We start from the raw sequence: 14145 nt of genomic DNA, 5'->3' as shown, positions 1-14145 counted from the left end.
GTATGAAATTGGAGGTAGTTTGAGGATTAAATTTTTTATGCTTTTTAAGCTCAAAAAAGCGGGGGTCGTATAATACATGAATAAATACGGTAACTTTCGTGGAAATTAAATTATCAAATGAAATAGTTTTTCACAAGTTGCACGAGCGCACAAGTGGTCAGCAGCAGACAAATGAGCTTATATTCCAGAATATCGGTGGGGGGGGGTCTTCATCAGAAATTCCCCCTCGCTCTCGTCTCCTGGCCAATTAACGAGGCAATACACAGTTCAACGGCTCACCTTTGTGTCTCACACGAGCCTCAATAAAGAACTGAATCAAATTCAATAACGATAATGGATCTGAATGGAGACGGTTTCCAAAAATGTACTTCAAATGTTGCTCACTAATTGGACCATTAGAAGCCAGAGGCGTTAATTCTCGTCGTTATGAAGACAACATTGAGCTGATGGTATTAATTACCAGCGAGCTCTGGCTGGGGCTTTATAAATGGCAGACAACATGGCTGCTTTCTCCCTCTGATTGTTGGCTTTATTGTTCCCAGCTCTGGTGCAGGTCATGTGGAATCCAAATCACCCCCGTAATTAGCTCYGAGCTTTTGTGAGCCTGGCCGCTGCGTGCAGATATATGATAGAAAATTGATTGCAGCCCACCCGCTCACATGTTGCCTGCTCCTTCCCGTTCCTCTCCTTTTCACTCCTGGTCGTGGGCACGGTGAAGGATTGTGGGATTGATTGTCTTGGTTAGAGCTTGGCACAGAGATAGCTGGTCTGCTCCACCCTCTGACACGGCCTCGACAATGGAGCCTTTGTGTGATCGGCGTGTGCAAAGCCTCATCCCTCCAGCTCTAATGGCTTCTAGAGCGCCACCAGCTCAATACGCCATTACTGTTCCGCATGAGCGAAGCCGGGAAGGCGGAGGAGACAGAGAGTGGAGGTGCCTCCTCAGCCCTGCTCCCACACAGSCCCCGAGGAACCCACAACAACGCTTTCAGCTTCTGAGGAGCTGAAATCAGACGTCAGGGTGTGGAAAGACCTGCGAGCTTCTAACGAGACGCTGAAGGAAGGTCTCATTAGGGCATGCACGGCGAGCGTTAATCAGTAATTAGAAACTGTGATCTCTGAGAGCTGGTAAGTGCGCAGGAAATGAAAACACTCCAGTGAGCTCTGCGAGGAGCCCGTGCTGCGCTGCTTGAGGGCGCCCTCATTTGTGCAACTGGATCCTTCAGCGGTGCTTCTCTTGGTGGATGTAAGGGCTCTCACAGCGCTCCCCAGAGCCATCAGCACCCCCCCCCGTCCCCCGTCCTACTGTCACACTGACTGCTGTGCAGGAACATGCTCGGCGCTGGCCACAGCAGCGTAATTATGGGTTTCTGCAAAGCTTTAAGATATTCAGGCTAATCAAAGGTGGAGGCTCGACGGCCTCAATCATGTTTGTTGCTTCCACACTCACAAGCTTAAGGCCACAGAAATGCGCTCTATCTTAATTTTATTCAGAGAGGGGGGCTTCGAGTCCACATCAGAGGAGGAACATCTCACTTTGTTTACAACTTTTAGCTCCTTCACTGCAAATCTGTTTTTTTATGAATGCTTTTCTGTTTTTTTTTTTTTTTTCTTTCCAGGCATTTGAGTTTGTGCATGAGTTGTCTAATCCTCCTTCTGTTTCTTTGTAATGCATTCAAAGCACAGATTAAAAACTGATTTTTGCTGCACAGTTTCGCCGGAAACATTCAAACGTATCAGCGTTTAAACGCTGGGAGATAAATGGGACGAGACGGGAGAAAGCAGCGGTGTAGTCACTGGACTTAAAGATCCTCTGTAGATGGATGGAGCTGCAGCCTCGTACTGTAGATGACATCAGTCTCTCCCTGTCCTCCCCCCCTCTGGAGACTCCTCCCATCGGAGCTATTGTTTATCGGCGCTGCTGATGCAGCTGTTTCTGCGTGTGTGTGTGTGTGTGGGACGGGGTGGAAGTGCATGAGATCGGTGGTGAGCAGCGAGCAGTCCCCTGCGCCGTGTGGAAATCCACAAAGACGACTTCCTCTGAAACTAATTAATCGACGCCACAAGCCCATTACACTCGGTTAAAACAATTAGCATCTGCACGTTGCGCGGGGGAAGCATTGTCTTCTCAGGCGAGGAAGGGGGCATCACGCTGGGATATAAATGCCTGCGCAAGTGATCGATCCTGCATTCCCTGCTCGAGTCAGTGGAGCTGAGCCCCATACGGGACAGATGTGTGGATAGGATCTATGGAGTCTCTTTCCAAGAGGAACAGACATATGAGACGAGTGTGTGCATGTGTGTGTGTGTGTTTGCAGTTCTTTTTTTCTACTTGGTTGTACTGAAAGAGCTGCATTAGCTTTAAAAGGAGGAAGAAACATCAGTTTTCTGCTAACCCTCAGCTTCTTGAGCCCTCTCCAGCCAGATAATAGCTAACTCCTCCTAACCCCTATTAGAAGCTCAGTCAAACGATCCATCCATTCCCATTGAGCGTCGACCACATGGAAGGCCCATTTCTTCCCTGTTGTGCTGAAATGAAGGCGACGCGGACCGCTTGACAGGGTAATTACTTTTAATGAAATAATACGGCCATCGCAGACAGCAATTAAAAGTCACACTCGCTCCACTCATTAGAGGAACTTACAGTTTACTTTCATTCCTCTGTTTTCTAATGATGCAGAGGCAGGCCTGTTAAATCGAAAGGCTGGAGCATGCGAACCCCCGGGGACCGGCCCTTAGGTCCTGTTTGACCGTGCGAGCGCACAAACAAAGACAGAGCGAGGAGCTAAGAGACTCCTCACGCCTTATCTGCTCGGGAGGGTCCTCCGAACGGTGATGCCATCAAAATACCGTCTGATGTTGCTTCTCTTTTTTTTCCAATCCTTTCAAACGAGTAAACACGGATCAGAAACGCTGTGAAATAATCAGAGATCAAGTATTTTTTACAAACACTGTGATCTGATTTTATTGATCGAACTACAGAAAAGGCATTAAAGCAGCAGAGACGTGTTCTCCTCTCTAACCACGCCAACAACCTTCAAGAACTGTTTGCTGAGCTAACAAATGCAAATTGACCACCGTTTCCTCACAAAAATAACATTTCCATATTGCCTTAATGATTTTTCTTTCTCCAGCCTTCCTTCTCATGAATTCACAGTTAGTGAGGCTTTCTAACTCCATCCCTGCTCTTCTGTCTTTCTTTTCTCTCTGCAGCAATTTGGAAAGATTTTAGATGTGGAGATTATCTTTAATGAGCGAGGATCCAAGGTAAGTGAACTAGAACGCCAGCTGCTTCATTACCATGTACTTCTTCTGTTTCCTAATGATGGCATTAGTGTGGTGTGTACATTGGCAGAGAGCGGTGGTCTCTAAGCCCGGTCTTGGAGATGCACAATCACTGAGCCCCCGGTTCTCCTTCTCCCTACCTCAACATTGTTTTGGTTGTTTTGTTGCAGCTCTCGCCCAAGTTGTGAATCATTAGGCCTGTCAATCAATTTATTATTGAGCTGTTTCACATTTCACTTGATCCAGCAGCAGGCTGCAGGTCCTCTAGCATATGGATCAGAAGCTGCTTGTTTAAAGAGTTGGACGTGCTGAAAACTGAAGCATTGATTAAAATGGTTATTCAGATTAATAATCCTTTGTGATWAGCACATTTTAATCCCATCGCAGTCATTTTTAGGGCTGATATTACTCAACGTTTCAAACAGAACGCCTTATGTGGGCGATATGTTGCATATATAAATTTCAAGGGGCCGGTTGAAGGATGAGGTTGGCCTTATTCTGCATTTCTTGTTATAAAAAAAATCCAATCGGAGGACCAAACCTAACAATGTGCGACTCCCTTCCTCAGCACTTTCTGACTTGCCCACTTATGCGGCGCTCGGCCCCAAGCTCGCCGCTTCCCACTCAGGTTGTTAGTCTTTATAAAAAGGTCACAAATATGCAGATTTATTTAAATAAGAAGAAGCTCAGCATTTTTAGGAACATCGAGCTGCTGAAGTTTTAAATAAACAACGCTTCACCGGAAAGCAATAGTGTCGGGGACTACTTTCTGCGGCGGATTAATGCAGGTTTGGCGACATTATCGGCACTTCCGGATGCTTTTGGAGATCTTCACAAACTTTAGTCTTGGCTTATTTTACTTCTCTTAAAACCAATCTGCACAGAACACCTGAAATATTTCACAGAATTCAATTTCGCTCCTGAATCTTTTATGGAATCGGARTTTACGCGGCATAGATTATTTATATGTGAAGGATAATTCAAACCCCCGCAAACAGCAACCAGCCGTAAGAGAAATGGCCGCGGCGTTGAGGCATCGCGGCAGTATCAGTCTCCTAACCACGTACCAGGACAGGTGAAGCCTGCGGCGATGTGAACAGCCCAGTGCTACTCATCCAGCTGTTCGTTTAATAGAGTGTACTAAGCTCCACAGCTTTCCATTCATAAAGGCGACAGGCTCCCTGGCTGGGTGTTGAGGCATGAATACTATTGATTCCCATTCATACCTGGGAGTGCTTTTGGGCTCGTATACAGGCATGCAGGGCGCCCTGGAACCAGGCYCTGCTGCCGCCGCTGCCGCTGCCGCTGCACTCAGCCCCCTCTGCCAGACAAGATTGAGCACCGGATAAACCTGCCTCCTCCGCCGTAACAAGCATTTATTGTTTGTGCCCCACAAAGCCATTACCCATGATGCCTCTCTCCCCTCGCGCACTCCGTGCTATATAATGAACCTATCAGGCCATTAATAAATAATCTATTTCCTATGAAGCTTTGGCAATTTGCATTCAATATGTTTGTCTCCTTTGAAAAATGGAGGCTCCACTCCCTCCTCTTGTAAGCTAATTATTTGTGCGTGATAAAAAATAAAAATAAAACTAAGATAGAGGGGGTAACCACAACCGGGTGAGTGTCCAAAGGATTAATTTTTCCCTCAATTCCTTTTTTTTAATTAATTTTTTTTACTGCTCTTTCCCCAAGGACAGGTGTTATTTGTGCCAGAAATAGCAGTGCTGGGATCTGTGTGTGTGTGTGCACGTGAGATCACACCGCTCGCCATCTCTCACATGTATTACATCCTGGAGCAATTATCAGGCAGCGCCGGCCATGCTCCCTGCTCCCCGACACATACCTCTATAAGTATATATAGAAACTAAAGGAATGGGACTTGTTTGGCCAGAATATCTTAATGCCTCCACTACAGAGCCCAGGTCCAGCATCCCAGTCCACATAACTCACAGAAGTGACAAAGCCTCCCAGGGGAGCGTGGCTTGGAGAGAGTTTAGCGGGGGATGGGATGAAAATAAGACGGGGTTCCTGCAGATCCTTAAAAAGTCATAAAAGTCATTGAAATCATCAATCCAGAAATAAGGCCTTAATTAGCCTTAAAATGTCTTAAATCGGTCTTTCAGAAGTCTTAAAAATGTTAAAACATTGCAAGTAGGATGACTGTAATTCGTATCAAATATTAAAATAATTGGTAACATTTTTTTAAAATATTCACATGTAGACATTCCTCTTTGACATCATTTCCTGTTATTTCACATGCAAACTGTCCATCCCAATAATAGCGATGCACCGATATGAAAATTTCAGCCGATATTGATATCCGATATGATTACTGGTGTTATGGCCGATAACCGATATTTACCYATATTACACACACAAATTATACTATACATATTCGCACAAACACACTTGTGTCTTTTTTCGATACCGTAAATAAATGACCAGACCTCTGACATGGCTCTACTTCAGTTATTCCTGGCTACGCAGCGTCACTATCACCATCATGATCAAACAGATCAACCAACCATTTTGCCTCCCAAAACAGAAACACAACGCTAAAAAATGGAAAATTAATATCTGACGTTAATATTGGCCCAGTTTTACATATCGGGCCGATACCGATATTCTAAAAAATGTTCCAAAAATGCGTTCACTTTTCTTATAAAAACTTGATGTCACAGGCACTTTAAGGTTTCATCTATAGCAAATGTGGGTTAAGACCCCAGTGTGGGTCCTAAAACTCCAAATTTTGGGTCGTCAGAGGATTTCCAGAAATTAATTTAAGTTTAAAACTGACTGTTAAGAGCGTTTCTGCTATAGTTCGATATGGATAAAAACAATTAGTGTATTAACAATATTAGAATACTTCAACCAAAAATACTTTGATTTATGAGTTTTTGTCGTTTTTATTTTTTTGTCATTTATGTTTATTGTGAAATTGGTCTTAAATTGAATTTCACTTGGCATTAAAAAGTCTTAAAAAGTCTTAAATTCAAKTTTCCTTAAACTGTAGGAACCCTGTAAGGCAATAGGTGTGTTTTAGTCGGGGTCTAAAGTTAATCTGGTCCTTCTCTATCACAGTGGAGTTTGTTCACTTTGTTTCTGTTCAAATGTCCGACCTATTAGTGCAGCGGATTAGAAATAACCAGAGATCGAGCTGTGTGAGGAGAACTCCTCCTCCCTCCTGCTCCCGGTGCCCGTCTCTTCAAAGACCTGTTTGAGCGTCCACGCTGTTCAACGTTTGTAGATAATTACGCCACTATTACAGCAGCCAACAGTGTTTTTGCATCGGCTGCTTCCTGACATTCACCCYTGGCACGGCAGCTGTGCCGTTTAARTGGGTGAAAGCGGGCAGGTTTGTTGGTGTTGCTGTGTGAGGCCGTGTGTCACCYGCATCCTCTCCTCCTTGGATCTCTCTGTTTTGCTGTTTCCTGACACCTCACTAACTGCCTCTAATTAATCCGGCTGCTTACAACTCGACTCTGCCGCCACTGCTGCTCACTTTCTCCTGTCTTCTCACCTCCTTTCTCCTCCCTTCCCTTCCCCCTTTTTTGTGTGTCCATCTTTTATCCTTTTCTCTCTGCCTCTGGCTAACACGGCGCTCTCAGGGCTTTGGGTTTGTAACTTTTGAAACAAGCACAGATGCCGATCGTGCACGGGAGAAACTAAATGGTACAATCGTTGAGGGACGCAAAATAGAGGTGCTTTCATTTTTTCCCCCTTTTCCCACATGTTGTCTTTGTTGCTTGCTGCCTTCTCGACCTGAGCATAAGCATGTGACTGCTGTGTGTGTGGATCTGCATCTCTGAGAGGTCGTGTGTGTGTGTGTGTGTGTGTTTCTCCAGGTTCATGCATGCATACTGGTGCATATAAGTTGTTGGCAGAAAAAGGCAGAATCCATACAGGACAGGCCAGTTGTCCATCATCACCTGACAGAGCAGAATAAATGCATGCCCTCWTCCTTTGGGTTCTTATCAAACCTYAAAAGACCCGCACCKTCCTTCCACCTCCGTTTCATGTTGCCTGCAATGATTCTGTTTTTGTTTACAATAAGCCAACCTCCCACTCAGCAACAGTCATCGGGTCAACAGAAAAAAAAAACTCAAAGTACTCTGTTTTTCTTTGGGAATACATTTATCTATTCAACCAATTACTGAAATTGTACGATGTTCTTTTCATTTTGTGCTTGTAAGTAATTGCATGCTCTCAGTTCAGGATGGAATAAAGCAAACTTTTGGAAACATTTTGTTTTTTTATGAATTATTTTACTTTCTTCCTGGTTTGCTGCTTGCTCGTGGCCCACAGTAGATGTCTGGATGGAGTTGTAAAGCTCTGTAGTCACAGGGTGTGTGTTTGTGCTGCAGGTGAACAATGCAACCGCGCGGGTGATGACAAACAAAAAAGTGGCCAATCCCTACACAAACGGTAAGAGCCGAACTGTTTGATAAAGTCTGGATAAAAGCGAGCTCCCGTGAAGTTGAGTTCTTCCTCTGGTCACAGGCTGGAAGCTGAACCCAGTAGTAGGAGCTGTCTATGGTCCTGAACTGTATGCAGGTAAGACTCCTTTCTTTTCTCTCTCACCACACACTACACATGCACTGCGCCACACCTGAGCCGCAGCCAATCCCCCCAACCCCAAACCCCGAATTTCTACAATCGGGTTCATCCTGAACCTCCTGAACATGAAATTCCCCCGTAAATCAAAGTGAATCTTGGAGCGGCTCAGATAAGCAGTGGATGATCCAAGCAGCTCTGAGTGGCTGAGGGAGCCTGAGCCATTGTTTGCGCAGTGTGCAACTGTAAAGCTGGGGAGGGAGAGAAAAAAATGATTTCAAGAGCAAGCGCCCCTGCAACTGTTATCAGATTGTGGAGGCTGCTGCTGTGGATGGATTTGCCAAGTGCGCCAGATTGACTTTTACAGAGCTAACCGAATAAGGGAGATTGAGTGAGCGATATTGTTGGCACCCACCCTGTCGAAGGCCACTATTCCTTCTGGTCTCAGTAATGGAGGAATGAGATGAGCTCAGTGGGGTTTTCCCTATCTCTCCCTACCTCAACATGCCAGCTTTATTGCTGTATGTTATATGAACCCTTTGCATTTTAATGAGGGGGAAATGGTACTATTTCATTTGGAAGAAGTGCTGAGCACATCGCGCCACTTTAACGGCTTTCCTTTCTGCTCATTAGACTAAAATCTGTTCATTCCCCGGACAGCTTTACGGCGAACCTCTAAATAACTGTCCATGACAGAAAGCAGTCATCTATCATTTTTATTTCATCCCCAACCCCTCACCCTCTCCAAGCCTCCTCCCCCTGCCTCCCACTCACCTCGTCCTCCTCCCCCCTCAACACTACTTTCGACATCTTCCTCGGATGATTATTTATGCACACAAACATGCACACCTCCCAGAGTGTTGCACTTAGAGCCTCAAACAAATGCGTTTTGACACGATTGGGGTGGGTGTCCAAAGCAAAGATCWGAGCGTTATGTAACTCGCATAAACCTTTATTTTCCTGCCCTACATGTGCGCACACACCACCAGCACCTGCCCTGCTTTCCTAAGCTCAGACCAAAGCATGCCAGCACACACAGAAACCTAACCTATGTAGAACACAGACACTAATACATGTCTCCTCTTTCATGCGTGCTTTTTTCCATTTCACACTCACACACTCTCACACACACACACTCCCCAAATCATCTCATAAATCAGAGGGAGTGTGGTCCACCACTCCAGGCAGGGGAAGCAGGAGGGGTTGGGTGATTTATTGGCTGCTAATTTTTCAAGTCGTCTTGACATGGCGCTGGAGTTTGCCAAGCCTAAACGACAACATATGCTTGCCAGCTGGGAAGATGGGAAACATAAATAAGAGATACATTTTTTGAAATAAAACCTTCTTAATTTGCAGAAACAGACTGTTTTATCTTTAAAAAAAAGCACCACTCTGATCCAGACTTTGAATCTGACGAGTTTTTTTTTCCTGTTTTAGAAAAAAAAAAACATGTTGCAGAATCCAAGACGTACTCCAGAATCATCGTAGTTATAGTTAATATACTTTTGGTGGGAGTAAAATGGGATATAAAGGCGATTAATCACTGTTTATCAGTCCTCATTTCTGTGCAGGAGATCAGTAAAATTGGGAGCCATAAATCCTGGCTCGGTGACAGCACACTTCGTCTCCATTCGTCCTGGCGCTACAGGTTTATTGTCCTCAAAACCCATTCAGGAGAATGACGGATGAGAGCCTCACGCTGGCTCCCCACTCTTAACCTCTTCCAGGGTAGACTGGCTCCTCCTCCCGATGGAGGAGGGGGAACAGGGAGTACCTGCTCAGGCTTGTGGCACTAGCCCCTGGCTCCACCCCCCCCCCCCCCAGTAGGTTCCCAATTAAATGAAAGAACTGACAACGAGAGTGAGATCTGGCACAAACCGTGGTGTGCAGTGGCTGATAGGCAAACAATATCTGTCTTTACCTTCCTTCTGTTTTAATGTGCACTAATGTGATTTTAAACTCCGTAATTCATGTAGATTGAAGCAGTATAGGTATACATTACTGCACGTACGGATGACATGATTCATGAGCTGTACGTACAGATAGGATTAATTATCTGAAATTAAAACAAAGCAGATGCAGGTGATAATTTTACAGGAAGACATGAGGGGGAAACGATTTAAATAAGTAAAAAAAAGGAAAAGAAAAAGTCGCCTGTGAGGCAGATCTGCATGCAGTGCATATTACACTGTTTAGCTCATCTTAATATAATTGGAAAACTTTTTCTTCATTACTCTTGTTGGAGGTTTCAGCGCGGCAGACAGCTGTCACTTAGAAATGCCGTTCTATGGCCACCCCCTCAGGCTACCACTCACAGACTCTTCTCTGCAGCTAATTCTAATGGAGACAGGAGATGAGTAGCTTTTCACTTACCATTTCATATTTTCTGTTACTACGGTGGAGTTTTCTTGAGGACTTGTGAAAAGCTACCAGCTGTGTAAATGACAGAAAAGAAAGGCTAATTGCCATCTTAATATATGTAGACAGATCCTCTCATTGTTGGAGTGTACTTTAGGGGGATAATTAAGCCCCAGACTCTTGATTAGATTAAGCTGTTTTTGGTCCRCAGTGCGTGGATTAAATGCTCATGTATTTGAGCAGGAAGTATTAGAAAGATCAACCTTGTGGAAAATCAGATCTTTCTTTATGGGAGCTGGTTATGACCCCATCAGTGGCACAGAGCTGGATTACCTTAGGTCCAACTGGCTCTGCAGGTATTGAGCTTCTTTCAAGTTGACACATATGACATATGAGGTGCCGCGTGACCCCGCCGCCCTCCAGCACATAACTCATATTTTCTCCAGCACCCCTCCCGGAAAAGGTGTTTGACTTTGGTGGCTGGACCAGGTTTGTGCTCCTGTACGCCGCGCCTGTTGTTGCTTCTCACGCGCTTACCAAGGTGTGACAGTGCCTTTGATTTATGGGTTATTATTGAAGCAGTGTAGCCTATCGCCAACTCATTATGAGTTTACATTCACATACATCACTGCATGCAGATTGCATACAAATTTTCAAAAAAGAAAGGAAGAAGCATATTTTATTTATTTGTTTATTTATTTTGGATAAGGGAACAACAAACACCTTAGAAAGAGGTCTGTGTTTGCCCTTTAGCTACTGCACTCTCAGGTTCTCAGGCTACGACTGTACCCCGCCAAAAAAGACTAATTTAAATGTCAAGGTCAGCATTATAAATCACCCGAGCAGGGAAAAGGGGGCACCCTGTAAGTCCAGACAGTGTGCCGGGACAATGGCAGTAAACAAAGTGCCCTGCCGRGTTAGAAGGTGGGTGCAGTGGGGGAATGTGGGCGTCACCTGGCCAAATGAGATGCAAAGTTTGAATATGTGTCTGGACTCACTAATGGAGCGTGATGTTAATGACAGAAGACATTAAACCTGGCTCTGTGTTTTTAAAAGCGCCACTAATCTGTTTCTCTGTCAGCTTTATTGAAGCAGCGGGGCTGMGGTGTGCATTGTCCGTGATGGTGCTCGCTGGTTGCAACCAGCTGTGGGGTTGACGCCACACAAACACCAAACGGAAGCCTATGGAAGGCTGCTACACTGGATTTTTATCACCGTCTAGTAACGTTCCATTGGTCTCAGTGTCATCCATCCTGGACAAATGCCTTTATAGCAGCCACAATCTCACTTTTATTTTTAAAATCATGGAAAAACACGTCTGCAGCCTCAAACGCTTCTTTCATAACTTTGTCATCGCTGAAAGARCTTTTTTGTGTTGAGCCAGCATGCAGCTKACCTGGTATGAGGCTATCGTAGCAGCCTTACCTGTTGGACCGAGTGAAAACTGAGCTGCAAGCTTCAGCTCCGGAACATTCTGAGCTTGGTTTAGGAGGGAATTCGCCTCGTAGCGCATGCATTGTTTTGAAAGAAATGCTGTTCCATTATCCTTTTTGGACAAGGCAGCGCTCGAATTACAAATGTCCTCTTCCCACTCCTGGTGAAAATAATACGTTTTTGTTTGCTTGCTAGCTCATTTGTCGTTCATTTTTTTCCGCCTCTCTGCCATGTTTTGAACATGTGACCCTAAAGTCTTGCGAGATCATGTTCAGAGTGCGGTTTCACGGCACCCAAAACTCGCGAGACTACGTCTGTGAGAATTTACAAAATGGGAAGCGGCGGGAGCTGGAATGTGTTTAAACTCCTCCCGCCTCCCACCGCTTCTGCCGGAGTTAGAATGAAGCTCACCGAGCTTGCGGACATGTCCCGGGCCGGCTGATCAGCCGTTAAACTCTAACAGCTGATGAGCCGGCTCCGTGTTCGACCTGGAACCGGCCGAGGGTCTACCGGTCGATTGCGATAGACTCGGGCACCCCTGGTCTAGTTTCTGTGGGACCATCTCAGCCACAGCAGCAGGTTCAAATTGGATCCATGCTATTAACCTGTGCTGTTCACCCAAACTGAGGCGCAAACCACCCAACGATAGACAGCTCACTGCTACAGAGCCGTCTCTGATTGGACTGTCCCTGTGATGGATTCACTGAAAACATGTCATGGAAATGAGTGAGGAAGTGGGGGCAGTGAAGGGGTCTTTGCTGGAGATGACGAATAATGATGCTGACTGCTTTTTGATGGACTTGATGTTGGGGGATGGAGGAAAAGGGGAAGGAACAGAGAAAATTACAATTGAAGGAAAAGTGGAGACCAACTTAATCATGCCTAGAGATAAGTGTGTTCGTATGCACCTCTGCAGGCTGTAATCAGACAGACACAGGGCTGATTGAAGGTTAAACAGAGACGCAGCGCTCACATCTCTGCCATCGTTCTGTTGAAGCAACACATCTCAACCTAATCTCATTCTGGAGCCTTCTGGTCACACTTGGCTTTAGARTTGGGCTTCGGGAATTTCTCGTCACGTTTTCTTCTTCTACGACGCCCAGGACCACGTTCTTCTGTGCTAACCCACTGGGTGTAAACTATGCGAAAGCCACAGTGCGAAACTAGTGGCATTGCATCCATTACCTGCCTGGACTTCAAGGCCGCACCCCCTGCTAGGCATCAGGGAAGGATGCGTACAGCAAATGTGGATCCTTGCTGAGTATGGCACAAAGCAGCGAGCTGGGAAAGGGGAGAGTGCTCGATGAGGCGCACCTAGAAAAGATTAAATCTATTGTTTCCTTGTCTTCCACATAATGCATTCTGTCATAGGGAAAGCAGTGCCACACATCTCTCTCTAATGTATTCTGTCATAAGGTAAGCAATGCCAAGTCGAGGATGTTCACTGAAAGTCATTTTCTCTTCTCGTGTCTGTTTTTGTTTTTGTTTTTCTCCTCCACAGTAACAGGGTTTCCCTACCCTGCCACAGGCGCTACGGTGGCCTACAGGGGTGCCCACTTGCGGGGACGAGGACGGGCTGTGTACAACACGTTCCGTACGGCTCCACCACCTCCACCAATCCCTGCTTACGGAGCGTGAGTACTGCATTGTGTGTTACTGTAACCACAAAACAGAAATACAGGGTTTGTATTAAAGCTATTTGCTTAATTTGTAATGTAACGGTCTAAATTAATTAGCAAAACTAAGTTTTGAATGTTGTGTTTATCCTAGATTGTTGTTTTTTTCCCTGTTTACACGGAGCTGGTTATCAGTGAAACCGCAACATTTTTGTTGTGATCTAGCAGCTCGTTTACACGTCACTGGTGATCAGAGTCACTGACACTGGCACTTTTTGAACCAGGTCTCAGAGTGGAACTTTTATGTAACGCCCCCCCGCGGAGGTGAGAAGCCCCCCGRAGCTGTGAAAGCACACATGCTCAAACAGCCAGTGCACAGCAAAGGTTTATTCTAAGCTAACAACAATTACAATAAATTACAGACAGCAGAAGGTTTTTTCTGTTACGCACTCTTTGTAGCTTTTAGGAAAAACACAAAAATAATCCTAGGRCCCAACGAACTTTGATTTATTATCCAGGTTCGATCATAACTGTGATCATGAAGCCGCTGCATGATCAGAGCATGAGCGAGCCCGTCTCAGGGTTGCCAGATAAAAAAAAATAAAATAAAATAAAAATTTTGTCTGCCTTTTTCCGTGCATYTTTCCACCAAACACAACACACACCTTATCTTACAACACTCACTCATTTGACTGAATGAGTCAAATATGTGACCCGTCACATCAAAACGAGGATTAAGTCGAAATGTGGAGAAAAAGGCAGATATAGGGTTCGATTTAAACGTGCGCAAAAATTGCATTTTGTCCAAATATAATCAATGTATCATTTGAATGAACTGTCTAAAATATAATCTTAAATTTTTTTTTGAAGCATTTTTTGAGCAGTAGCAAAA

At 45.1% G+C, this 14145-nt stretch overlaps 1 protein-coding gene and 1 long non-coding RNA gene across 5 annotated transcripts in view; one reads left to right on the top strand and one right to left on the bottom strand.

Moving 5' to 3' along the window:
• rbfox3a (RNA binding fox-1 homolog 3a) overlaps positions 1-14145 on the top strand; it is a 274551-nt gene that overhangs the window by 249775 nt on the left and 10631 nt on the right. For 3 of the 4 annotated variants that reach the window (XM_014010318.1, XM_014010320.1, XM_014010317.1), the window contains 5 exon segments: positions 3214-3267; positions 6900-6992; positions 7656-7716; positions 7792-7845; positions 13139-13271. In XM_014010318.1, the coding sequence (XP_013865772.1) occupies positions 3214-3267; positions 6900-6992; positions 7656-7716; positions 7792-7845; positions 13139-13271 (395 nt within the window). 4 annotated transcript variants of the gene reach the window in all.
• The window catches only part of LOC106518888 (uncharacterized), a 133542-nt gene continuing 132620 nt past the window's right edge, over positions 13224-14145 (bottom strand). Inside the window, exon 7 of the long non-coding RNA XR_001310374.1 lies at positions 13224-13293. This is a non-coding gene — a long non-coding RNA (uncharacterized LOC106518888). The remainder of the gene's footprint in view (positions 13294-14145) is intronic.

The sequence above is a fragment of the Austrofundulus limnaeus genome, unplaced genomic scaffold (genome assembly GCF_001266775.1).
Source record: "Austrofundulus limnaeus strain Quisiro unplaced genomic scaffold, Austrofundulus_limnaeus-1.0 Scaffold67, whole genome shotgun sequence".
In the NCBI taxonomy this organism is placed as follows: domain Eukaryota; kingdom Metazoa; phylum Chordata; class Actinopteri; order Cyprinodontiformes; family Rivulidae; genus Austrofundulus; species Austrofundulus limnaeus.
This window is presented reverse-complemented; position numbering and strand designations above follow the sequence as displayed.